General features: G+C 58.7%; 2 protein-coding genes across 10 annotated transcripts in view; both read left to right on the top strand.

Annotated features, from left to right (window-relative positions):
* The window catches only part of NUP98 (nucleoporin 98 and 96 precursor), a 36,341-nt gene extending 15,629 nt beyond the window's left edge, over nt 1-20,712 (top strand). For 4 of the 8 annotated variants that reach the window (XM_039704272.1, XM_039704270.1, XM_039704271.1 and 1 more), the window contains 18 exons: nt 289-593; nt 1,388-1,501; nt 2,239-2,377; nt 2,612-2,789; nt 3,233-3,397; nt 6,255-6,431; nt 7,440-7,590; nt 8,452-8,869; nt 9,685-9,914; nt 10,221-10,490; nt 11,299-11,456; nt 14,110-14,253; nt 15,494-15,636; nt 16,116-16,337; nt 17,870-18,111; nt 18,653-18,807; nt 19,152-19,263; nt 20,224-20,712. In XM_039704272.1, coding sequence (XP_039560206.1) covers nt 289-593; nt 1,388-1,501; nt 2,239-2,377; nt 2,612-2,789; nt 3,233-3,397; nt 6,255-6,431; nt 7,440-7,590; nt 8,452-8,869; nt 9,685-9,914; nt 10,221-10,490; nt 11,299-11,456; nt 14,110-14,253; nt 15,494-15,636; nt 16,116-16,337; nt 17,870-18,111; nt 18,653-18,807; nt 19,152-19,263; nt 20,224-20,618 — 3,718 coding nt within the window. In that variant the 3' untranslated portion in view covers nt 20,619-20,712. Of the gene's footprint in view, nt 1-288; nt 594-1,387; nt 1,502-2,238; nt 2,378-2,611; nt 2,790-3,232; nt 3,398-6,254; nt 6,432-7,439; nt 7,591-8,451; nt 8,870-9,684; nt 9,915-10,220; nt 10,491-11,298; nt 11,457-13,688; nt 13,833-14,109; nt 14,254-15,493; nt 15,637-16,115; nt 16,338-17,869; nt 18,112-18,652; nt 18,808-19,151; nt 19,264-20,223 lie in introns of all 8 variants that reach the window. The other 4 variants (XM_039704275.1, XM_039704274.1, XM_039704269.1 and 1 more) reach the window with 3 other exon arrangements.
* Nucleotides 20,713-21,907: 1,195 nt separating this feature from the next.
* On the top strand, nt 21,908-24,425 carry CHRNA10 (cholinergic receptor nicotinic alpha 10 subunit). 2 transcript variants are annotated; one of them, XM_039704310.1, is made up of 5 exons: nt 21,908-21,988; nt 22,224-22,369; nt 22,677-22,831; nt 23,070-23,602; nt 23,702-24,425. In XM_039704310.1, the coding sequence occupies exons 1-5, from the start codon at nt 21,928-21,930 to the stop codon at nt 24,166-24,168; spliced, it is 1,362 nt and encodes a 453-aa protein (XP_039560244.1). In that variant the 5' UTR covers nt 21,908-21,927; the 3' UTR covers nt 24,169-24,425. The 2 variants fall into 2 exon arrangements, with proteins under 2 accessions (XP_039560244.1, XP_039560245.1); XM_039704311.1 differs by having other exon boundaries at nt 21,942-21,988; nt 22,291-22,369.
* Nucleotides 24,426-24,767: the final 342 nt, after the last annotated feature.

Genomic DNA, 24,767 nt, shown 5'->3' on the forward strand with positions numbered 1-24,767 from the left:
CCATCCTGCCCATTCCTTCCCTCCAAAGGTAATAGCTAAGCTATCCTTGGGTGTGTTAGGTTCCCTTTTGAGGGTTCATAAGACCTGGCCCGAGAAAAAGAACCTAGCAGTTGTTGTGGTCCTGTTTGCTCTTTGCCTGGAAAGAGCAGAATTTCCGTCATAGAATCACAGTCTTCTGAGCAGGGAGGGACCCACAGGGGTCACCCAAATCCAGCTCCTGGCCCTGCACAGGCTTGTTGGTGTGAGTCCCTGGGAATGAAATAATCCACATTATCCTTCTCTGCCCAGGTTCTTCCTGTCGGTGCCCCCCGAGGAGAACCACCGGCAGGACGGGGAGCGGGAGGAGGAGGAGGAGGCCCACGAGGTGACCAGGTTCTACACCAACCCCATTGCCAAGCCCATCCCCCAGAGCCTGGAGGGCAGCGGGCACAAGGCCCACTCGAGCGTGGACGACACCATCGTGGCGCTGAACATGCGCGCGGCGCTGCGCAACGGCCTGGAGGGCAGCAGCGAGGACGCCTCCTTCCAGGAGGACTCCCTGCAGGAGGAGTGGGACAAGGAGGTGGAGCCTGGGCTCCAGCAGCACCCTGCAGGTGAGGCTGCCGGGGGCAGCATTGCACGCAGAGTTTTCTGCTCTTTGGCACCCTCAGCTTTTGCTTTTTTCCCTCCTTCCATCAGAATACAAATGTTACTTTTCTTACCTAGTGCAGAAATTTTATCTGCTGAGTCAATGAGCATTTAAATTTTATGTGTATGTAACTATATGTCAGATTAAGATCTAATAGCTTTAAAGTAACTAAACCCCAGTTTTACATCACATGTGTTGGAGTTTTTTAAGCTTGAGAAGGTCAAGGGAAAAGATTGGTTAATCCTCCCAGGTGATACTTCTGTGGCATGTAATGAAACTGGCAGGTGACGTGTGCAGAAGAAATGTCTATGGACATTTTGGAGATGCAAAATGCTTTTGGGAAATAGGAAGATCATTTGACAGATTAATAGATGAACAGGAATTGGAGCCTGTTAAATGTAGAAGCTGCAGTTTGGTCAGCAGTGCCTGAGGCCCCAGGCTACTAAAGCTGGGAGAGTGTTTTCTTCAAGTGTTGATACATTTGCAATTTTTCTTCTCCCTGCATACCTTCTGCCCTTCCTGTTTGCACACCTGCTGCTCCCTGGCAGGTGCCTGAGCAGAACCTGCCAGAGCACTTGGTTTGAATGTGCTCTGGAGGCTGTGGAATGAAGGTGTTGTGGTGTCTGTTGCCTTTGGGTGCCCTGATTCTCAGTTCCTCTGAGGCTTCCAGCTGATCAGGCTGGAAAAGAAATGGGATAACAGTCTGGGAATGTTGATACATTGCTGCCAGCCCTGTTCTCAGGCAATGCTGTGTTGCAGGGATTGTCCTGACTCGAGCTGGCTACTACACCATCCCCACCCTGGAGGAGCTGGCCCGGCTGACCAATGACAGGAAGGAGTGCATCGTGTCAGACTTCACCATCGGCCGCACGGGTGAGAGCCCCACCTTGCTGGGCCTGATCCGGGGGTCCTGCAGCTGCAGGGCCTCAGCTCCAAACCTCAGCCTGACCTCACCAGTGCCCTTGCTTTGGGAGCAATTGGCAGCAGAGTTGTATAGGATTTTAGGATAAAGTAAATCCCAGTATCACAGACTGATTTGGTTTGGGAAGGGCATTAAAGGTCAGCCCATTCTGTGGGCAGGGACACCTTCCACCATCCCAGGGTGCTCCAAACCCTATCCAACCTGGCCTTAGACATTTCCAGGGATCCAGAGGCAGCCATAGCTGCTCTGGGGCCTCTCCACCCTGCCAGGGAACAATTCCTCATTGCCAAGATCCCATCCATTGCTGCCCTCTGGCACTGGCAGCCATTCCCTGGGTGCTGTCCCTGCAGGCCTTGTCCCCAGTCCCTCTGCAGCTCTCCTGGAGCCCCTTCAGGCCCTGCCAGGGGCTCTGAGCTCTGCCTGGAGCCTTCCCTTCTCCAGATTGAGCATTCCCAGCTCTCCCAGCCACTTGATATTGGTATGAAAGTTGATAAGGCTCCTCCAGAGTTTTCTCAGGGGGAAGGATGTGTCACTTTGCTTGGGAGACAGGACCGGGCTGGGTGGGAACAGGAGGAGCACAGCAGGAAGGTGGGCTCTGTGGCACGTGACTTTTCACAGTTTTGTGACTTTTCACTATTTAACTGACCTTTCCACAACTTAATTGTGACCTTTTTGGGTTGTTCTGCAGGCTATGGATCGATTTACTTTGAAGGAGAAGTAAATCTAACAAACTTAAACCTGGATGAGATTGTACATATCCGGAGAAAAGAAGTCATTGTTTACCCTGACGACGAAAAGAAGCCTCCCATTGGGGAAGGGTTAAATAGGTAAGTGTTAGATAAGGATGATTTTTAGGACCCTGACAGCCTGCTGTGCTTGCAGGCTGCAACCAGGAGACAAATCCAAACAGTGCACTCGGTTTACAGTGTCAGTGAGTTACCTCCAGCTTTCTGAAGCACAGATTGGGTTTAAAAGCCCACACGAGTTTCCCTGGCCGGGGCTGCGCTCTGCCCCCCTGGCCAGGCTGCCTGCCCTCCTCTCTGAGTGCTGTCCCCTGGCAGGCGAGCCGAGGTGACCCTGGACGGGGTGTGGCCCACGGACAAGACGTCGCGGTGCCCGATCAAGAGCCCCGAGCGGCTGGCCGAGATGGACTACGAGGGCCGCCTGGAGGCCGTGTCCCGCCGGCAGGGCGCGCGCTTCAAGGAGTACCGCCCCGAGACCGGCTCCTGGGTCTTCAAGGTGAGCCCAGCAGCCCCACTCAGGGCCTTTCTGACTCGGGGCAGCTGCCTGGAGTGCCTCGGCTCTGCTGAGAACCGTCCTCACCAAAGCAGCTCCTCACTCCTGGGAGCGTTCAGGGTCGGGTTGGATGGGGCTTCGACCAGTGGACCAGCCTGCACTTGTGGAAGTGCATGCTCATGGAATATATATCCCTGCTCATGGAATGAATGAGCTTTAAGCCCTCCCAGTCCAAACCAGTCTGCGGTTCTGTGGTGAAAACTGTGGCGCCAGACCTGCCTAGAGCGGATGGTTTTAGTCTGTAGAGAGGCTGAATTTGTTGCAGGTGTCTCAAGAGTTTTGTGTTAGGACACCTGCACAGGGCACAGTTACACCTGCCCAGTGTTCAGGCCTTCCAGAAATTTCACTTCCGAGCTGTGACACGTTTGTCCTTCTCCTTAATACAGGTAGCACACTTTTCCAAGTATGGCTTGCAAGATTCCGATGAGGAAGAGGAAGATCATCCTTTAAAAGTGGACACCAAGAAGTTAAAGACCACACCTGTGCCACCCCCAGGGCACCTGCCACCCCAGCAGATGGCCCTGAACGGCAAACCAGCGCCCCCGGCTCAGGTAGAAGGAGAGCAGTGACTAAAGGGGGCTGATGACACGGAATTTGGAGAATAGCAGTGCCTGGGAAGGGGGTGGTTGGAGTGACGTGCAATCTGGAGAGTTGAAGCCTTACAAAAACTCTTCTGAGCTCTGAGTGGCTGCGTGTTGTTTTCCTTTGAGACACTTGACATTTCAGACTAAGGATGGGGCGGGGAGGCTTTCAACCCTTGTTTCTTGTTTGAATTCTAGTCTGAGTTTGGCAGATTTGCACCTCTTCTGGAAGAACCCTTGTTTTTGTGGCTATTAAATGCACGCCCATAGTGCCACCGCCGTGTGCTGCCTGCCTGGACAGTGATGCTGTGCACTTGCCTTTACCACCATTAGTGTGCAAGACTGTCTGCTTTCCGTTTTAAGAATGTGCTCTATTTTTATTAAAATAATACTTTTTGTAAGGCTGGCTATATGCTGGCTTCATAAACATATTTGTGTTGGATGTGACTGCTTTAAATCTTTGCAAAACATCCTCAATGTTGGGCCCATCTTACACAGGAATGTTTGATCCACAGGCAGTGTTTGATCTAGTTCACTGGGAATGCCAGGAGCCCAGGTGGGCAAGAGGCCAATGGCCCCTGCCCTGGGCTGTCCCAGCCATGGAGTGGCCACAGACCCAGGGCAGGGATTGTCCCCTGTGCTGAGCACTATGTTACACCTTGAGGGCTGTGTCCAGTTCTGGGAAAGAGAGACCTGGAGGGGCTGGAGCGTGTCCAGGGCAGGGAACAGAGCTGGGAAGGGGCTGGAGAATTGCTGAGGAGCTGGGAAGGGGCTGGAGAATTGCTGAGGAGCTGGGAAGGGGCTGAGGCTGGAGCAAAGGAGGCTCAGGGGCCCTTGTGGCTCTGCACAAGTCCCTGCCAGGAGGGTGGAGCAGAAAATGGCCTCAAGTTGTGCCAAGGGAGGTTTAGGTTGGATATTGGGAAAATTTCTTCCTGAAAAGGGCTGTGCAGCCCTGGCACAGGTTGCCCAAGGCAGTGCTGAAGTCACCTCCCTGAGGATTCCACAGCCTGTGGATGTGGCACTTGGGATGGAGTCAGTGCTGGGGCACGGTTGGACTTGGGGGCTCAGAGGCTTTTCCCACCTCAGTAGTTCTGTGTTTGTCACACAGAGCTTGTCCCTGGTAGCCAGTGTGAGTCTCTGCTGACCATGTGTGTGGCAGGAGAGCAGAGCTCTCCAGGCAGTGAGAGGGGCCCTCAGGACCCTGATCCCTGTCCAGCAATTCCAAAGCACCATCTGCTCCCTGGGCAGAACAGCCTCTGCTGGGGCAGGCTAGGGCTGCCAGCCCTGCTGGATTCTGCAGGGAGAATCCCAGGGCAGTGCCAGCTGCTGCTCCAGCTCTCCCAAGGCTCCTTGGCTAATTAACACCCACTCATTCATCCCCCTGCTGGAGTAGAGCCTTAATTATTTGAATTTTGAGCTGCACATGTGGCTGCCCAGCTCACTTCAGCTCCCCTCCCTGCTTCATGTTCAGACTGGGGGACCAGAGCTGAGGTTTTAAACACTCAGGAATACTGGGAATATCAACGGATATTTTAAAATATTCTTCCACAATCCAGTGTACTTAGCAAAAATTCCTCCAGGTTAGTTAACCTCTCTGACTTGCATAACATTAACTGAGGTTTTAATTTCTGAAATTAGGAAGAACATCCGTTAGTTTCCCAAAACCCTAAGAAACACCATAGCATTGCTTAAAATTTCCCAAAAACTTGGCGTAGAACACATCTGGTAATGCTTCTTACAGCCCAAATAACAGTATTTAGTATCTAGACTTGGTTTTTGCTTTGTCTTCCCTCACTAAATTAAATATTAATGAATTTATTAATATTGCAAGGGAGCCTGCTGCATTAAAGCCCAATGAAGGGAGCAGTGAAACTTGTGTATTTGTAACCATATTTTGACTTGTAAATCTGTTCCACGCATGGGGCCAGGCTCAGATTCTGCACTCTTACAGACCCCCCAGGTGATTTTATCTCAGCTGAGAACCTTCACTCCATCCTGGCTGGCTCTACAGAGCTGAGCACAGCCTTGTGAACATGCTCCTTAATTCCTGAGCAGCATCCCCAGGACGCTCCCTGCCTAGGTTTCCTCACTCCTGTTTTTACATCACTTCAGTGCTCTGTACTGTGTTTTTTCTGGGAAGCTGGAGGCATGAGGCTTTCACAGGACACAAAGCTGTGTTACGGGATGGTTAAACTGGAGCCAAACCAGTACAAGGGAGCTCAGGCAAAAGTACAGCCCATGTGAGCAGTTAGCCATGGAATGAGCAGTTAGCCATGGAATCATGGAATGGTTTGGGTTGGGAGGGACCCCAAATCCCACCCAGTGCCACCCTGCCATGGCAGGGACACCTTCCCCTGTGCCAGGCTGCTCCAGCCCCAGTGCCCAGCCTGGCCTTGGGCACTGCCAGGGATCCAGGGGCAGCCCCAGCTGCTCTGGGCACCCTGTGCCAGCCCTGCCCATTACAGTGACCACGTGAAAGGCAGATCTTTGTGGAATGTAGGCTCTGTGGTTGGAGTTTGTAGCACATGGGATGGATCTGGGAGGAGGGGAGGGAGGCAGGACACGCAGAGCTCTCCCTTCCCTGGGCACGTGAGAACTGCACTGCTGAAGAACAGTTTCCCAAACTGAATGGCACAACTGGGAAAACTCCAGGAGGGCACCGCTGCTGTGGGACTGCTCCTTCCCTGGCATGGCCCACTGAAGGTTGTGTGTGTCCATCCCTGACCTTGGTGTGCAGCCTTGGCAGAGCCCACAGGCGCTGCTGGGAGCCGTGGCTGTCCTGGCTGGGCTGTGCTCTCTGGGTGTGACCTGGCCTCTGTATCCGCAGCCCCTGGAGCTGGAGCAGCTGGGCAGGGTGGTGGAGCTGGACAGTGACATGGCAGACGTCACCCAGGAGCCGGCCCAGGAGCCCTTGGCAGAGGATGCCCTGGCTGAGGAGCAGGAGGCAGTGCCGGCGTCCACGCACATCGCGTCCACCCAGGGCATCAACCCCTACGTCCTGCAGGTCAGTGTCCTGCCCTCCTCGCTGGGCAGTGAGTGCAGCACTTCCCAAGGAGGCTTTGGCCTTCCCAGGGGTGGTCACACAGCAGCCTGTAATGGTCATCCCATGGGGTGGGACTGAGCTCACACCACACTCTGTTCTGGGGAAAGCCCCACACGTGGAGAGCCCAGTGCTGACATGGAACACCCTAAAGCCAGAGCTGAGTTTCCAGAACTCTGGCCTGTGTGCACTGGGACAAGCTGAACTGAAACCAGAGCAGCTGCCTTGGGCCCCTTCTGCCTTGGTAGAAAAAAATGTTTTGGGGTAACTGGTCTTGATTTGGGGCTTGGTGTTGATGTTTTTATTTCACAGTACCACAGAAGATTTGGGTTGGGAAAAACCATAAAGCCCATCCCATCCCAGCCCTGCCATGGCAGGGACACTTTCCACTGTGCCAGGCTGCTCCAGCCCCAGTGCCCAGCCTGGCCTTGGGCACTGCCAGGGATCCAGGGGCAGCCCCAGCTGCTCTGGGCACCCTGTGCCAGCCCTGCCCACCCTGCCAGGGAACAATTCCTCATTGCCAAGATCCCATCCATTGCTGCCCTCTGGCACTGGCAGCCATTCCCTGGGTGCTGTCCCTCCAGCTCTTTGTAATTTTTGTGGAAGGACAGACCCTTGAACACCTCTGGGCTTCTACCTGTAATGACAAATAGACCAGAAGTTAATCCTTAAGCTGACAAACAGCAGACAGAGCTGAGATCTAGGAAATCAGGATCATTGTGGGATGTCACCCCATCCCCAGTGAGTCCTGTGCACTGATGTAACAAGGAGTTGTAGAACCTCATCCATCAGGCAGCAAGCCTGAGTTGTGCCACCACTGTTCCTTGGAATGTTTGCAACGTGGCTGTGTTGTTTGGTCATGTGCTGCATGTAGGAGTTTTTTTGGGTGGGAAGAGCTATTTTGATGAGCTTAGTGAGCTGCAGCTGTGGGAGGGATTGCTGATGATCTGGCTTGGCTTCCCACATGCCCAGATCATGAAAGCTTCCTTGCTTGCTGATGACGACGACCTGGATTTGATCCTGGATTACCCTGGGAAGCAACCTGCCAAGATGGACACTTCCCAAGAGATCTGCTCCCCAAGGCTTCCCATTTCAAAATCACAAGGACAGAAAAGACACACAGGTATGGTGAGAAACCACAGATTGTGTGAAGGAAGGTGAATTTTAACATGAACAGGCAAAATCCTGGGGTCTGCAGCAGTTCCTTCCTCTGTTCATTCCCTGCTCCACACAAGCCCTGCCCTGAGTGCTTCAGTGCCTGGGCCACCTCCTCAGCTCCTCTGATGCTTGCACTGATCTTTTCACTTTTGTTTTTCTTTTTGTGTGTTTTTTTTTTTTTTTTCTCTGCATGTGTGGGGTTTTTTTCCCCTTTTAAGTTCTCCCAGAGGCACCAACTTTGCAGCTTGGTTTGGAGGTGGCCTGTGGTGGCTCTGCTGTGGGCACCAGCTGTGCCCTGCACAGGGCAGCCCCTTCCAGATTCCCCCACTGCCCAAACCTTGCCCCTTGCACCCAGTGCACCCACTAAGTGGTGCTTTCCATGGGGATATTGAGGAATACCTCTGGGAACAAGCAGGAAGGTGCTCCCTGGTGGAGGAAACCCATTAATTCAGATCTGTTAATGAATTCAAAGCCCACGTGACTGGCAGGGACAGCCCTGAGGTGTGTGTGGGGCCAGTGTGAGCCCAGCTGATCCATGTGCCAGCCAGTTCTGTTCTGGTGTCCTGATTCCAGCATGAAATCAGGGAGTCCTTTGGGAATGGCCCAGTTGGGGCTGGGGCTGTGCCTTTCCCCTTCCTGGGAACACCCCGTGTGTTCCTGTGGGCAGTGCTGGAGGGTCAGTGGGACTCACACTTAGCTCCGTGTTCCCATCACAGCATCCAGACAGTTGCCACTGGCTGTGCTGGGAATTCCTGAAATCCCTTCAATGCCCTCTGAAATACAGGTGCCCTTCCACTGACCCGTTCTTCCTGCTTCTCCCCGTCAGCTGCCGGGCTGCTGCAATCCAAGTTTGCCAGTGTCCTTTTCCAAGCGCCGAGTGCTGCTGTGGCAGACGCCAAGGGCCCCAGGACTTTGGGCAGCCCCCCCAGTGCCGCGCTGTGGGCGGCGGCGCCGCTGGCCTCGGCGTTCGCGGTGCCCGCGGCCGTGCCCGAGGTGCAGGTGAAGACTGTGGGGGCCCGCAGGCAGCGCGGGCTCGTCCCTCTGGAGAGGTCCATCACCTACGGAAAGGGGAAGCTGCTGATGGACATGGGGCTCTTCATGGGCCGCTCCTTCCGCGTCGGCTGGGGCCCCAACTGGACGCTGGTGAATTGCGGAGATGCGCTGAGCGCCTCGGGCGAAGTGGAGGATGCTCAGGTGGAGCCCGTGGAATACGGATTCCTGCCGACCCCCGTGGCTCCCAAATCGTGAGTAGTGCTTTCCTTCAGGATGGACGTGACAGGCTCACTCTGCACGGCTGGCAGAGTCCTGCCTGCAGGTTCCTTCTGACATGCAGCAGTGGTGCAAGATGGTGTTGGCCGTGGAGATCTCCTTCATGGCCCTTCTCCACAAAAATATCACTGTCAAATCCTGGAATAGCATAGTAAAGAGGATTTGGTTTTTCTTTTTTATCAAGCAAATAGCACTGTCACCCAGCACAAGGTTAAAGAGAAGGTTCAGAATTGTCCAGAAAGCTTCCAGTCTCTTGGTTCTCCCTGAGGACATCTGCCCTACCTGAGGAAGTTCTAGTTCAGCTCCTCAATTCCCAGATGCCTTCATACTGCCTGTGCATCCAGCAGCACGTGGGCCTTTAGGGTCTCCACACCTGAACTGGACTGGAGTATAGCCCAGTCCCACCATTTAAGTGCTCCAGAAAGCCTCTCTGGATGTTCTCCAGCATGTGTGAAGTGTGAGGAATGAGCTGGGGTGAAGGTGTGCTTGCTGCCTCTGCAGAGTTCAGTGAGTCACAGTTTATTCACCAAGTCACAGAAGGTTTGGGTTCAGAGACTTAAAGACCATCTTGTTCCAACCCACTGCTGTGGCCAGGAACACCATCCACTAGCCCAGGTTGTTCAGGATCCCAAAGCCTGGCTCCAAATCCCAGACTCTCACCAGGATCTTCATGCCTTGGGTCATGTTTTACTGTCGTGTTAATTAGGACAAGCTGCAGGATGAGCTGCTCCACTTGCATGGAGAACATGCATAACTGTTGCTACTTGGTGTATCTCCTCTTTTCCTCCAGACTCACAGAATCCCCTTTCAAAGTTCACGTGGAAAAGTTGAGCCTGGAACAGTGGAAGATGGACAGAGACAAGGAGCTGTATCTCACCCCTCTGGAGATAAAGCTGAAGCACAGCACTGTCCATATGGATGAGCCCTGTCCCCTCCTGGCCCCCAACCCTGGAGTCTCTGCCATCCATGACTATGCTGACTGGGCCAGGAAAGCATCTGAGGATCCCACTGTGGCAGAGAGTGAGTACAGAATGATCCTTCTCACAGAATGGTTTAGACTGGCACAGCCCTCCCAGCCCAGGCAGTGCCAGCTGTGCCCCATGGCCACCTTGTCCCCAGCCCAGAGCACTCAGTGCCACCTGCAGGGATGGGCACTGCAAAGCTCCCTGGGCAGCCCCTTCCAAACACAGTGGGGGCAGTGAACCCTCCAGGGTGGGGGCAGTGAACCCTCCAGGACAGGGACAGTGAACCCTCCAGAGCTATCCTCACGTGAGCCCCTCTGGGCCCTGTGCTCCCGCTCGTGACGCTGGGTGTGTGTCCCCACAGCCGTTGTGAAGCACTGGTGCCTGGCCTGGACGTTGTGTGAGGCCATCTGGGGCAAGCTGAAGGAGCTGGAGGCCAGCCTGGAGGAGCCCAGCGAGTACGTGCAGGCGCTGGAGCGGCGCAGGGCGTTCTCGCGGTGGCTCTCGGAGACGGCGGCCGCGCGCATCGAGGAGGAGGTGGCCCTGTCCCAGCACGGCAGCCACGTCGAGGCCGTGTTCAGCTGCCTCACGGGCAAGAGGATCGGCGAGGCCTGCAGGCTGGCACAGCAGGCAGGTGAGCACCCCGGGCTGCTGGCACTGCCCAGGGAATGGGCACGGCCCCGAGGCTGCCAGAGCTCCAGGAGCCTTTGGCCAGCGCTGCCAGGGGTGCCCAGGCTGGGCTTGGGGGGGTCTGGGCAGGGCAGGGCTGGCACTGGGGGGTCCTTGTGGGTCTCTACAGCTCATGATATTCTGTAAGGTTCCTAAATCACACCTTTTGTGTAGAGGAGGAAGGACATGCACAAAGAGAGTTTAAACTTAGAGAGCTCATCGTCACTGGCTGCTCTGCATGTGAAATGTTCCCTTGTCAGTGACCACAAAATCATGGAATGAGCTGGACTGGAAGGGACTTCAAAGCCCATCCAGTCCCACCCCCCACCACAGGCAGGGACTCCTTCCACTATCCCAGGTTGCTCCAAGCCCTGGCCAGCCTGGCCTTAAAGATTGGGTAGGGGCTGCTGCTGGAGTGCATTTGGACCTGGGAGTTTTCATAGTCACTCCTTTGAATTTTTAATGAATGATCATTCTAATTGAGCTTCTGTTCAGACATTTTATATTTGGGTTCAAAATGTGTATTTTCAGAGCCTTATGGCAGGTTTTATCCCTGTCTGTTATACCAGGTGTTTATGGAGTGATTTATTTTGTAAGAAATATTGCAGTTGTGGCCTCCCCATTCCTGGAACTGTTCCATCCCCCAGCGGATGGAGCTTGGAGCAGCTGAACTAAGTGGAGGTGTCCCTGCCATGGGCAGGAACGGGATGAGTTTTAGGATCCCTCCCGGCCTTGTGGGGCCGCAAGGAGCTCAGCTGGGGCTGTCCCCACAGGTGACCACCGCCTGGCGCTGCTGCTGGCACAGCTGGCTGGCAGCCAGCCCGTGCGGGACCTGCTGACGCTGCAGCTGGTGGACTGGCACCGCCTGCACAGCGACCGCTTCATCCAGGAGGAGCGCCTGCGCCTCTTCGCCCTGCTGGCGGGCAAGCCGGTAAGCACGGCCAGGGTGAGGGCTAAGCACCAGCAGCTGGCAGCACAGCCAGGGTGAGGGGGCAAGCACAGCCCTGGGCCAGCAGCTGGCAGCACAGCCGGGGTGAGGGCACAGCCCTGGGCCAGCAGCTGGCAGCACAGCCAGGGTGAGGGGGCAAGCACAGCCCTGGGCCAGCAGCTGGCAGCACAGCCAGGGTGAGGGCACAGCCCTGGGCCAGCAGCTGGCAGCACAGCCAGGGTGAGGAAGGGTGTAAGAGTCCCTGGTGGGCTGTTCGGGTCCAGTCCGGCCAGCTGGGGACCCCAGCCCACACCACTCACATGGACAAAGGCAAAAGACCTGAAGCGCTCTTCTCCACGTGGGCATGGATGTCCTCAGTTTATTTCCAAGGTAGAAAGGAGGCCAGCCAGCTGCCTCTAGGGGGTTTTAAGGACTGGAGGGGGGCTGGAGGAGAGGGGCTGCAGCCTATGGGATACAAGTGAGGGGAGGGGTAAGCCATGGAGAGACCACCACACTGACACTTAGCGGGGAGGGGGAAAGGGGAGACCACGTGGTGATAGGATACAAAACGTGTGAAGAGTGCAAATTACCAAACAGCCAGTGCAAACAACTCAATAACTATTCAGTGCAGTACAACAGAAGCAGAAAGGGCCCTTGCATGGGATCCATGATGTTTCCTTCAGCCGTGCAGTGAGGGTTCAGGGTCCAAGGGCACGCTCGTGGGCAGAGTCCAGGTCCCTGTGCCTCCAAGGCAGGGGCTGCACAGTGGCATCAGGGCAGCGCAAAGATGAGGGCCAGTGGGGGAATGGGGAGGGAGTGGCTCAGGGACATGGGAACAAGGCAAGGAGCCAATGGGGTGTATCAGCTTTTGAGGGAAGCTTCTTGTGTCTCCCTCACCCAGGGAATACCTCTCAGGGTCCCCACAACTCCCCCTTTTGGTATTATTAAAAAGGTTCTCTGAAGGATCAACTGAATCAGCACAAAATGACAAAAACAATAAAAAGCACCCAATCATAAGAAAATTTTCAAAATGCAAACAATTCTGAGTCCCCAATGTCCAAACAGATTTTCTGGAGCGTCTTAGGGCTGGCAGGAGGGAGGCAGGGTTTTCTTAACATACTTTATCAGGAAACTGAGTCAGGAGAAGGTTCCTTCAGCAGGGACTGCCTCTGGTGGCTCGGGGACATGGGAACAAGGAAAGGAGCCAATGGGTGTATCAGCTTTTGAGGGAAGCTTCTTGTGTCTCCCTCACCCAGGGAATACCTCTCAGGGTCCCCACAACTCCCCCTTTTGGTATTATTAAAAAGGTTCTCTGAAGGATCAACTGAATCAGCACAAAATGACAAAAACAATAAAAAGCACCCAATCATAAGAAAATTTTCAAAATGCAAACAATTCTGAGTCCCCAATGTCCAAACAGATTTTCTGGAGCGTCTTAGGGCTGGCAGGAGGGATGCAGGGTTTTCTTAACATACTTTATCAGGAAACTGAGTCAGGAGAAGGTTCCTTCAGCAGGGACTGCCTCTCTGTCACCCCCGTGGCAGAGTGCTCGGCTGTGATTGGCTCTGTATGAGGCAGTGTAGGGGCTGGTGTGCCTGTTGGAAACTCCAAATAGAAATCATTAACTTCTAAGGAAAAGATGGTTACCTTAGGGAAACTTTCCTTTCTTTCCCTCCCTATCACCCCCTCTGAAGCCATGTCACACAGCCACAGGCACTGCAGGGAGGGTCTCCTCCTCCTTCCCTCCCAGAGCCACCTCCTGCTGCTGCACACCTGGCTCCAGGTGTGGCTGGGCAGGGTCTGTGGCTCCAGGTGTGACTGAGCAGGGTCTGTTTGTGGCTGAGCAGGGTCTGTTTGGGGCTGAGCAGGGTCTGTGTATGGCTCCAGGTGTGGCTGAGCAGGGTCTGTTGGGCTCCAGGTGTGCTGAGCAGGGTTTGTGGCTCCAGGTGTGCTGAGCAGGGTCTGTTTGGGGCTGAGCAGGGTCTGTTTGGGGCTGAGCAGGGTCTGTGGGGGCTGAGCAGGGTCTGTGGCTGAGCAGGGTCTGTTTGTGGCTCCAGGTCTGGCTGGGCAGGGTCTGTTTGTGGCTGGGCAGGGTCTGTGGTTGAGCAGGGTCTGTTTGTGGCTGACAGGGTCTGTTTGGGGCTGAGCAGGGTCTCTTTGTCTCCAGGTGTGGCTGAGCAGGGTCTGTGGCTGACAGGGTCTGTTTGGGGCTGAGCAGGGTCTCTTTGGCTCCAGGTGTGGCAGCTCTCCGAGAGGATCAGTGTCAACGTGTGCTCGCTGCTGGACTGGAAGCGCTGCGTGGCCGTGCACCTCTGGTACCTGCTGCCCCCCACGGCCTCCATCTCCAAGGCTCTGGCCATGTACGAGTTGGCCTTTCAGGTGGGTCACTCCCTCCTGCCCAAAAGGAGCCCTTCAGGGTGCTCCTGCCTGCTGGTGCTGCACAGAGGCTCCCTGAGCAGCCAGGAATTGCTGGATGTGGGATTGAGTGCAGGGTATGGGGGGAATGGCTTCCCACTGCCAGAGGGCAAGGTTAGGTGGGATAGGTGTGGCTGACAGGGTCTGTTTGGGGCTGAGCAGGGTCTGTTTGGGGCTGAGCAGGGTCTGTTTGGGGCTGACAGGGTCTGTTTGGGGCTGAGCAGGGTCTCTTTGGCTCCAGGTGTGGCAGCTCTCCGAGAGGATCAGTGTCAACGTGTGCTCTCTGCTGGACTGGAAGCGCTGCGTGGCCGTGCACCTCTGGTACCTGCTGCCCCCCACGGCCTCCATCTCCAAGGCTCTGGCCATGTACGAGTTGGCCTTTCAGGTGGGTCACTCCCTCCTGCCCAAAAGGAGCCCTTCAGGGTGCTCCTGCCTGCTGGTGCTGCACAGAGGCTCCCTGAGCAGCCAGGAATTGCTGGATGTGGGATTGAGTGCAGGGTATGGGGGGAATGGCTTCCCACTGCCAGAGGGCAGGGTTAGCTGGGATACTGGGAAGGAATTCCTCCCTGGCAGGGTGGGCAGGGCTGGCACAGGGTGCCCAGAGCAGCTGGGGCTGCCCCTGGATCCCTAAAAGCACCAGACCAGGCTGGACACTGGGGCTGGAGCAGCCTGGCACAGTGGAAGGTGTCCCTGCCATGGCAGGGGTGGCACTGGATGATCTTTAAGGTCCTTTCCAACCCAAACCATTCTGTGATTCTCTAGAATCATAAGTTGTGTGGAGCATTTCCCTTTTATGGGGCATTTCCAGTTTTGTCTAGCTGTTTGACAGCTGCACAACATTAGGAAGAGGGACAGTGACCAACAGCAGGAAAGCCCTTTTGGGGCAGGCAGCCTGTTCTCCCACTGGGGTCATTAATCCTCAGCTGCCTTGTCCAGCAGCCCATGGTGCCCCACACCCCGTGTGTCCCCCCCAGCCCCCCAGACACTGCCCCACACCCCGTGTGTGCCCCCCAGCCCCTGTCCCACACCCCCATGGCTCCATGCATTATGCAGAGCCCCGTGTCTTGCTGCAGAGCTCTGTGTGCAGCAGGACAAAGGGTTCTGCTGGAAAACGTGTTTAATCATTTAACTAAAGCCAGCTCAGCCCTCCATCCTCAAGGCAGGCTAAGCACAGCAGCAAGTCTGGGAACTTGTCACAGCTTCAGTATTTAGTGTGCACAATGCTGAGCTCTTCTGAATACCCAGCTGTAGTGAAAGTTCTCAGCTGATTGTTCTCACTGACTCAGTGCTGCTCGTGGCTGCCCAGACCCTGCTTGGCTACAGAGAGAAGGCTCCCTGGGATGCACCCACTTCATTCCATCAAGGCCTGTGTGGTTTTCCAGCTATAAAAGCCTTTGGGAATGCAGGCTGTGTGTGAGAGCTGGCTGTAGCTCCAGGCAATGGTTTTTAAGAGCTCAGTGTGAGACATGAACCTGCCCTAGCATTCTGAGTTCAGGTTTTTCATGTTGGTTTTGGGGAGATCACAACTGCAGGTGCAGAAAGAGTCTCCTGAGCCTGCTGAGCTGTGAAATTCAGTTTTGTTCAGAATATGATCTTCAAACTTACTGTTGAAACTATGTCCCCAGAACACCTCGGAGTGTGAAAAATACGCCTGCTGTCCTCTGCCTCCGTACCTGGAAGACTCTGGGTATGTCATTGAGGAAGATGACAACGGAGGCAGGCCCCTGAGAGATGTCTGCTTCCATTTGTTAAAGCTCTACAGTGACAGGTAAGAGGGCAGAGTTAAACAAGTATTTAGGAAAGTCATGATCAGTCAGTGACTGCCCGAGTTCACCAGCCAGGGGTATGAATTCAGCCTGAACCTCTTGGAGCAGTCCAAAATCAGCCCCACCCCTGACAGAAGGTGGTGTCACCTGGGGATGGTAGAGATGGGGAACCTTAATCTTTGGGGCACATTTGTGGGGTTTTAGGTGCTTTCTATGTTTGAATAGTGCAGGAAGGCTTCTCTGTAGCTGCCTTTTTTGAAGGCAGTGAGAAATCTGCAGAGGAGCACATACAGAGGAAAAGGGGTGACAGTCTGGGTGCAGACCCATGAGAGTTTAGCAGTAAATACTGTTCATTTTCTTGTTAAAAAAGCAAACCAAACCCCCACACCGATGTAAATCACACTGGGTGGGTGAAGGGAGGGGATTGGATGTGGTTTTGTGGGCACAGTCAGCTCTCCCAGTTACCAGTTTTCCTCTGCAGGTCCTACGAGCTTGACCAGCTGCTGGATCCCAGGAGTGTCACCTGTGACCCGCTGGATTTCCGCCTCAGCTGGCACCTGTGGGAGGTGCTGCGGGCCCTGAACTACTCACACCTGTCCCAGCAGAGCTGGGGCGTGCTGAACACCAGCTATGCTGCCCAGCTGGAGAGCGAGGGGCTCTGGGAGTGGGCTGTGTTCGTCATGCTGCACGAGCCTGACGCGCAGTGAGTGACCCTGGGGGACTGTCCTGGGCACACCCTGAGTGACTGTCCTGGGCTGGACACGTCCTGAGTGACCCGGGGGGACTGTCCTGGGCTGGACACCCTGAGTGACCCTGAGTGACTGTCCTGGGCTGGACACGTCCTGAGTGACCCGGGGGGACTGTCCTGGGCTGGACACCCTGAGTGACCCTGAGTGACTGTCCTGGGCTGGACACGTCCTGAGTGACCCGGGGGGACTGTCCTGGGCTGGACACCCTGAGTGACCCTGAGTGACTGTCCTGGGCTGGACACGTCCTGAGTGACCCGGGGGGACTGTCCTGGGCTGGACACCCTGAGTGACCCTGAGTGACTGTCCTGGGCTGGACACGTCCTGAGTGACCCGGGGGGACTGTCCTGGGCTGGACACCCTGAGTGACCCTGAGTGACTGTCCTGGGCTGGACACGTCCTGAGTGACCCGGGGGGACTGTCCTGGGCTGGACACCCTGAGTGACCCTGAGTGACTGTCCTGGGCTGGACACGTCCTGAGTGACCCGGGGGGACTGTCCTGGGCTGGACACCCTGAGTGACCCTGAGTGACTGTCCTGGGCTGGACACGTCCTGAGTGACCCGGGGGGACTGTCCTGGGCTGGACACCCTGAGTGACCCTGAGTGACTGTCCTGGGCTGGACACGTCCTGAGTGACCCGGGGGGACTGTCCTGGGCTGGACACCCTGAGTGACCCTGAGTGACTGTCCTGGGCTGGACACGTCCTGAGTGACCCGGGGGGACTGTCCTGGGCTGGACACCCTGAGTGACCCTGAGTGACTGTCCTGGGCTGGACACGTCCTGAGTGACCCGGGGGGACTGTCCTGGGCTGGACACCCTGAGTGACCCTGAGTGACTGTCCTGGGCTGGACACGTCCTGAGTGACCCGGGGGGACTGTCCTGGGCTGGACACCCTGAGTGACCCTGAGTGACTGTCCTGGGCTGGACACGTCCTGAGTGACCCGGGGGGACTGTCCTGGGCTGGACACCCTGAGTGACCCTGAGTGACTGTCCTGGGCTGGACACGTCCTGAGTGACCCGGGGGGACTGTCCTGGGCTGGACACCCTGAGTGACCCTGAGTGACTGTCCTGGGCTGGACACGTCCTGAGTGACCCGGGGGGACTGTCCTGGGCTGGACACCCTGAGTGACCCTGAGTGACTGTCCTGGGCTGGACATGCCCTGAGTGACCCTGTGTGACTGTCCTGGACTGGACACACAGTGAATGACCCTGAGTGACTGTCCTGGGCCTGGACATATCCTGAGTGACCCTGAGTGTCTGTTCTGGGCCTTTAAATAACTTGGGATCAATCCTAAAGACCTGTGGTTGCAGAGGCTTCTCCCACCTGGAGCTGTGCACCTGGAGGCTTTGTGCCTCTTGGGAGAACCCCAGAATCCCGGCGTGGGGTGGGGCGGGAGGGCCTTGCAGCCCGTCTCGCTGCAGCGTGCTGCCCCGTGTGTGGGTGACAGGAAGCAGAGCTGGGGCAGTGACAGCTGCCCTGTGTCCCCAGCGTGCGGGAGAAGGCGGTGCGGGAGCTGCTGAGCCGGCACTGCGCCCTGGCCGAGAGCGCCGAGTCCTGGGCCAAGGAGAGCTTCCTGACGCAGCGCCTGTGCCTGCCCCCGCGCTGGATCCACGAGGCCAAGGCCGTTCGGGCCAGGATGGAGGGTGACAAGCACAAAGAGGCCCTTTTCCTCTTCAAGGCTGGGCACTGGAACCAGTGCCACAAGCTGGTTGTCCGGCACTTGGCCTCAGGTGGGTCTTGGTGCTCCTCCTGCATCCTGCAGCACACAAAGGCATGGCAGGAGTGGGAGTGGGATCCCCTCTGCTCTGGAGCCAGGCTGGCAGAGCTGGGGGTGCTCCCCTGGAGAGGAGAAGGCTCCAGGCAGAGCTCAGAGCCCCTGGCAGGGCCTGAAGGCGCTCCAGGAGAGCTGCAGAGGGACTGGGGACAAGTGGAAGGGGGTGAGATTGGATGATATTTAAGGTCCCTCCCAACCCAAACCAGTGAGTGACACCATGGTTCCAAGCCGTGGGGTGGCCAGTGAAGGGATCAGGCTGGGTTTGGAGCAGCAGAGTTAGCACAGAGGGCCTGGCAGTTCCAAAGCAGCTCTCCCTGGATACCTGGTGTGGTGCTTTTCCTGGACAAAAGGGAAGCAGGGCAGTGCTTTCCCTGCTGCACAGCCCCACCTTCCTGGAGCACAGGGACCTCTGCAACAAGGACAGCAGTGGCCTTCCTGTTCCCTGCTGTGTGGGTGTCCCTGCTGTGGCCTCTGTTCCTCACTCGTGTTCTCCCCAGATGCAATTATCAACGAGAACTACAAGTACCTGAAAGGGTTCCTGGAGGAGCTGGCGCCCCCGGAGCGCAGCGCGCTCATCCAGGACTGGGAGCTGGCAGGGCTGGTCTACCTCGACTACATCCGTGTCAACGAGATGCTGGACAGGATTCAGCAGGTAGGGGCAGCTGCTTCCGTCCCTGGGGGCTCACAGGGGGCTGCACTGAAGCCCTCACTGGCTGCTGAGGGGGGTCAGTGCTTCTCCTTGGCAGGCACTTCAGACACAACATGGGGCAGCTCTAAAACTGGGCTTTGCTACCTGCTGGCACAGCAAGGGGTGGGCTGTGCCCTGTGGGTGTGTGACTGTGACAAGTGAAAGGGATGGGACAATCCCAGCAGTCTCCGTGTCCATTCCCCACATTCCTGTCCAGGCTTCCCCTTTCCCTGCTCTGGTGTGAATTCAGGCAGGTTTTGGTGTAGTGGGTGAGTTTGGCCTTGGAGCTGAGTTGTGCTTGTTTCCAGCTGGATGTTTCCACCTACGAGCTGGAGCGGTTACACACCAAAGTGACATCCCTGTGCAACAGGATAGAGCAGCTGCAGTGCCACACGGCCAAGGACCGCCTGGCCCAGTCAGGTATGGTGACACCCTGCCCAGCAGCTCCCGGGGACAGCCAGTTCCACACCTGGCTGACTCCTGGGCAGCAGCTGTATCCCAAACTCACAGAGCCGTTTAGGTTGGAAAAGACCAGGCAGCCATCCCCCAGCACTGCCAAGGCCATCACTGATGCATGTCCCCAGGTGTCACATCCACACAGCTGTGAAATCCCTCCAGGGATGGGGACTCCACCACCTCCCTGGGCTGCACAGCCCTATCTGGGAAGGAATTTTCTCAGTATCTGACCTGACCCTCCCCTGGCCCAGCCTGAGGCCATTCCCTCTCCTCCTGTCCCTGTTTTTTGGAAGCAGAGCCCCACCCCCCTGAGCCTCCATTTCTGCAGGGAGGAAGAATTGTTCCCCAATATCCAACCTAAACCCCCCTGGCACAACCTGTTTCCTCTCCCCCTGTGACTGTGCTGCCTGTGCTGAGGGAGGGAGCAGGGAGAGGACAGCACACCCTGTGCCTTCACTCCCGAGCTGCCCCTGCCCCTGACAGCCCCAGCTGGGTTTGCTGTGGGGCGGAGCACACACAGAGCCACTGTCCCTGTGTGCGTGTGTTCGAGGGTCCAGGACGAGGGAAGAGATGAGAATCTTGACTCCATGTTTCAGAAGGCTGATTTATTATATTATGATATGATATTATATTAAAATGCTGCACTAAAACTATACGGAAAAGAATAGAGAGAAAGGATTGATCAGAAAGCTGGAAAGGAATGGATAACAAAAACCTGTGACTCTCAGAGTCTGACACAGCTGGACCATGGATTGGTCATTCAGTAGAAACAATCCACACGGCCCAATCCAAGGTGCAGCTGTTGGTGAGCAATGTCCAGACCCCATTCCCCAGCCATCAGAGAGTCACTGCTTGCATTCCTTTCCTGAGGCTGCTCAGCTAGGATAGGCTAAAGATGCTGGCAGAGCGTTTTCATGAAACCAGCGCGGTGCCGTCCCCGCTCTTGCAGACATGGCGAAGCGCGTGGCCAACGTGCTGCGGGCGGTGCTGAGCCTGCAGCAGGGCCCCGAGGCGGGCCCCGAGGCGGCGGAGCCGCGCGTGCCGCTGCGCCTGCTGGCCCCGCACATCGGCCGCCTGCCCATGCCCGAGGACTACGCGCTGGAGGAGCTGCGCGGCCTCACCCAGGCCTACCTGCGCGAGCTGGCGCTGGCCGCGCACTGAGCCGCCCGCTGCGGCACCCAGGACACCTCCGGGACACCTCCGGGACACCTCCGGGACGGGCAGCGAGGCAGAGCAGCCCCGGGAAACGCTCCGAGCGCTGCGGGCACCGCGGGCACCGCGCCTGTGGGCACCGCGCCGCCGAGGGTCTTCGTGCATGAGGAGGGTCGGAAGGTTTTTATCGGAAAAATATAAATAAATGCTCTAGATTATTTTCCTGTCTTTTTGAAAACCACAAATAAAATGTTTATAGTACTCCCACGGGTTCCTTTGGTTTTTAAGGCGGGGTTTGGGTTTGTGGGTGTGTGTTCTTTGCTGTGTCACCCCGGGCTGGGTGTGTGGTGGGTAAGGACAGCCCAGGAAGGTCTGATACAATCCCACCTTACTTCGGTGGTGAGCAGTGTAGGCTCCTTCAGAATCTCGGGTGGAAACATCACCTGGAACCCAGATAAACCAGATTGTGGCCTTGTGGTACTGAAAGGGGCTCCAGGAGAGCTGCAGAGGGACTGGGGACAAGGGCTGCAGGGACAGCACCCAGGGAATGGCTGCCAGTGCCAGAGGGCAGCAATGGATGGGATCTTGGCAATGAGGAATTGTTCCCTGGCAGGGTGGGCAGGGCTGGCACAGGGTGCCCAGAGCAGCTGGGGCTGCCCTGGATCCCTGGCAGTGCCCAAGGCCAGGCTGGGCACTGGGGCTGGAGCAGCCTGGCACAGGGGAAGGTGTCCCTGTCCCTGGGCGGTGGCACGTTCAGGTGACACTGGCTGTGCAGGGGCCGGGTCACTGCGGCTTCGCCTCCTTCCATTACTGTAATTGGGCCTGAGCGGCCCCGGCCCGGGCGGGACGGGCTGGGATGAATAATTCACCGCCTGGAAACAAAACCTCCGGCCTCAAAACCGCTCGGCATCTGCCGCCGGGGCTCGGCGTGGGAAAGGTGCCAGGACAGGAGGCACCGGGAGAGGAGCCGGCGGATTCCCCGGCGCTGGAGCGGGGATGCTCCGGCAGCCCGAGCCCGGCGCCGCTGCCCCTCAAACTCCCGGGGTTTTCCTCCCACGAACGGGAACGATCTGCCTCTTCCCTTCCCTTCCCTTGCTGTTTGCCGAGACCGGAGAGCGGGGTGTCCCTTGCTGCTCGGGGGGGTCACTCCGCTGCAGCCCTCGGCCCCTCCGCCGCCGCCGCGTCCCCGGTCCCGTTCCCCGTGTCCCCGGTGCGGTGTCCCCATCTCCCAGGTGCGGTGTCCCCGGGCTGTGCAGGTGCCGGGCAGTGACAGGCACCGCGTGCTGCCACCAGCGCCTCCCAAACCCATCCCCGAAGGGGCTCAGCTGCCCCCGGAGCCCCCCCGGCCCCTGCCCCCTCCCAGCCGGGCCCCGCGGGGGTCACCCACCGTGACCCCTCGCCGTGGGTGCCGTGCCCCCCCGCCCCGTCCCCGCCCTGACGTCACCCGCCCCCCCGTGTCCCCGCACCGGCGGCGGGATGGAGCCCGGCGCTCGCCTGTGCCTCGCCCTCTGCCTCGCCGGCGTCCTCCCGGCCCCGGGTGAGCAGCGCGGCTCGAGGGGCGCCGACCCCCCTCGGCTGCGGTCCCTGGGGCAGCATCGCCCCGCACGAGGGAATCCCGGGCTGGGGTCGGGCTGGGGTGAGGGGGACGGGGGTCTCGTCGTGCTCCCTGTCCCTGCCAGCTGCCGGGGGGTCCCGCGGCCGGGTCCCGGGGATCCCTCGGGAGGGTCCGGCTGCACCCCGGCCGCTCCAAGCCCCGCTCCCGGTGTCCCCAGGCTGCCGGGGCGCGCCGGGAAGGTTCGCCTACAAACTGCTCCACGAGCTCTTCGCCAACTACTCCAGCGCCCTGCGCCCCGTGGAGGACACGGACCGCGCGCTGAACGTCACCCTCAAGGTCACCTTGGCCCAGATCATCGACATGGTGAGCCCCGGGCACGGCACCGGCACTGGCACCGGCACCGGGCCGGGCACGGCACCGGCACCGGCACCGGCACCGGGTCCGGCCCGACCCCCGCCCACGCTCAGCCCTTGGAAGCAGCCCGGGTCCGCCCCCAAAGCCGCCCAGGCGGCCTCGATCGGCTCAGAGCGCTTTGCAGACAGCCCGGTCCCCCCACATCCAGCACCAGCCGCTGGAGCCCCCTCAGCTCCGCGGGGCTCCCGGGCTGGGGCCGAGGGCAGCGGGGCGGCCCCGGCTCCGCTCCCCCACGCCCACCCTCTCCCCTCGGCAGGACGAGAGGAACCAGGTGCTCACCTCCTACCTGTGGGTCCGCCAGACGTGGCTGGACGCCCACCTCACCTGGGACAAGGACGAGTACGGCGGCATCGACAGCATCCGCATCCCCAGCAGCTACGTGTGGCGGCCGGACATCATCCTCTACAACAAGTGCGTGGTGCTCGGGCCCGGCTGGGGCTGGGGGCACTGCTGGGGCCGCACGGGGGGCTGCACGGGGGGCTGCCAGCCTCGGCGGGGGAGCAGGAGGGTCCTGGAGGGGGAGATGCAGGGAGATGGGGGCGGGGGTGCTGGCAGCAGCCGGGTGTGGGACTGACCCCACCACGGAGGGGACAGCCAGGGGCTGCAAGGGGCACGGGATGTGGCCCCACGGGCACCCCTCCCTGCCCAGCGCCGACGAGCGCTTCGGCGGCTCCATGGAGACCAACGTGGTGCTGCGCTCCGACGGGCACGTCACCTGGGACTCGCCCGCCATCACCAAGAGCTCCTGCAAGGTGGACGTGTCCTACTTCCCCTTCGACGGGCAGCAGTGCCGCCTCACCTTCGGCTCCTGGACCCACAACGGCAACCAGATCGACCTCCGCAACCAGCTGGACAGCGGGGACCTGACGGACTTCGTGGAGAACGTGGAGTGGGAGGTGCTGGGCATGCCGGCCACCAGGAACGTCATCACCTACGGCTGCTGCTCCGAGCCCTACCCCGACGTCACCTTCACCCTGCTGCTGCGCCGCCGCGCCTCCTTCTACATCTTCAACCTGCTCCTGCCCTGCATCATGGTCTCCTTCCTGGCGCCCCTGGGCTTCTACCTGCCGGCCGACTCGGGCGAGAAGGTGTCGCTGGGGGTCACGGTGCTGCTGGCCCTCACCGTGTTCCAGCTGCTGGTGGCCGAGAGCATGCCCCCCTCGGAGAGCGTCCCGCTCATCGGTGAGCCGGGGCTGGGCTCGGGGCTTGGCACGGGGCAGCGGGGCCCCTGTGGGGCGCGGGACCCGCCGTGCCCCCTGCCAGCGCCCGCTGCCCCCGCAGGGAAGTACTACATCGCCACCATGACCATGATCACGGCCTCCACCGCGCTCACCATCTTCATCATGAACGTGCACCACTGCGGGCCGGGCGCCCGGCCCGTGCCGCCCTGGGCGCGCCGGCTCATCCTGCACCACATGGCGCGGCTCTGCTGCGTCTACGAGGTGGGCGAGAGCTGCAAGGGCCCCCGGCGGGCACCGGGCGGGCGGGAGGCCGCAGGGGAAAGCCCCGCGGAGGGGCAGGTGGGCGCGGAGGTGAGGGGCTGCCCCTGGCACCACTGCCTGTGCCACCACGAGGCCCTGCTGAGGAACGTGGGGTACATCGCCGGCTGCTTCCGACGCCACCGCGCCAACCAGCGCCGCGCCGGCGAGTGGAAGAGGGTGGCCAAGGTGATGGACCGCTTCTTCATGTGGGTCTTCTTCCTCATGGTCTTCCTCATGAGCGTGCTGGTGCTGGGCAACGCTGCCTGACGGCTCTGCGGGCCCGGCGCTGCCACCCCCAGGCATGGCGGGGGCCTCATGGGGGTGACACAAACGTCCCTGGTCCCCCAACGCTGCAGGGCGGGAGCTGCACCGTCACTGGGGAAGAGGTGCCCGGGAGTGGGACCCCCAGCTGCAGGGCTGGGGGGTCCCAGCCCCGTCCCCCTGTACCAGAGCGGGCACCCACGTCCCCCCGTGGCATCCTGCACCTGGGAAATGCACCAAATGGAAATAAACTGTGGAATGTGTGTCCTGCCCCTGCTGCCTGGGACAGGGGCTGCCCGGGGAGGGACGGGGGGTCAGGCCCTGAGCCCTGGCTGAGGTTTGGGGGTCCCCAGGAGAGGGGTGGGGGCTTCCCACGGGGAGGGGTGCAGGGCCCAGAGGGAGCTCTGGAGCTGCTGCCCACCCTGGGCAGGGCAGGCTGCTCCCGTGGTCCATCTGTGCCACCCAGCCCAGCCTGTGCCACCGTCCCATGGCAGCCGGGCCCCTCAGGGACCCTGTCCTGCCCCGGGAAGGGAAGGGAAGGGAAGGGAAGGGAAGGGAAGGGAGATGATAAACTCTCCAGGACTGGTGGGTGTTGTGATGGGGGG

This window comes from Passer montanus, unplaced genomic scaffold (genome assembly GCF_014805655.1).
Source record: "Passer montanus isolate IOZ18808 unplaced genomic scaffold, ASM1480565v1 scaffold171, whole genome shotgun sequence".
Lineage (NCBI taxonomy): Eukaryota > Metazoa > Chordata > Aves > Passeriformes > Passeridae > Passer > Passer montanus.

Excerpts from the sequence above, each read along its gene's own strand:
- CHRNA10 (XM_039704310.1), top strand. The coding sequence starts at position 21,928 with ATGGAGCCCGGCGCTCGCCTGTGCCTCGCCCTCTGCCTCGCCGGCGTC. Across the intron at positions 21,989-22,223 it reads CGGCGTCCTCCCGGCCCCGG|GCTGCCGGGGCGCGCCGGGA; the intron begins GTGAGCAGCGCG and ends CGGTGTCCCCAG. Across the intron at positions 22,832-23,069 it reads GACATCATCCTCTACAACAA|CGCCGACGAGCGCTTCGGCG; the intron begins GTGCGTGGTGCT and ends CTCCCTGCCCAG.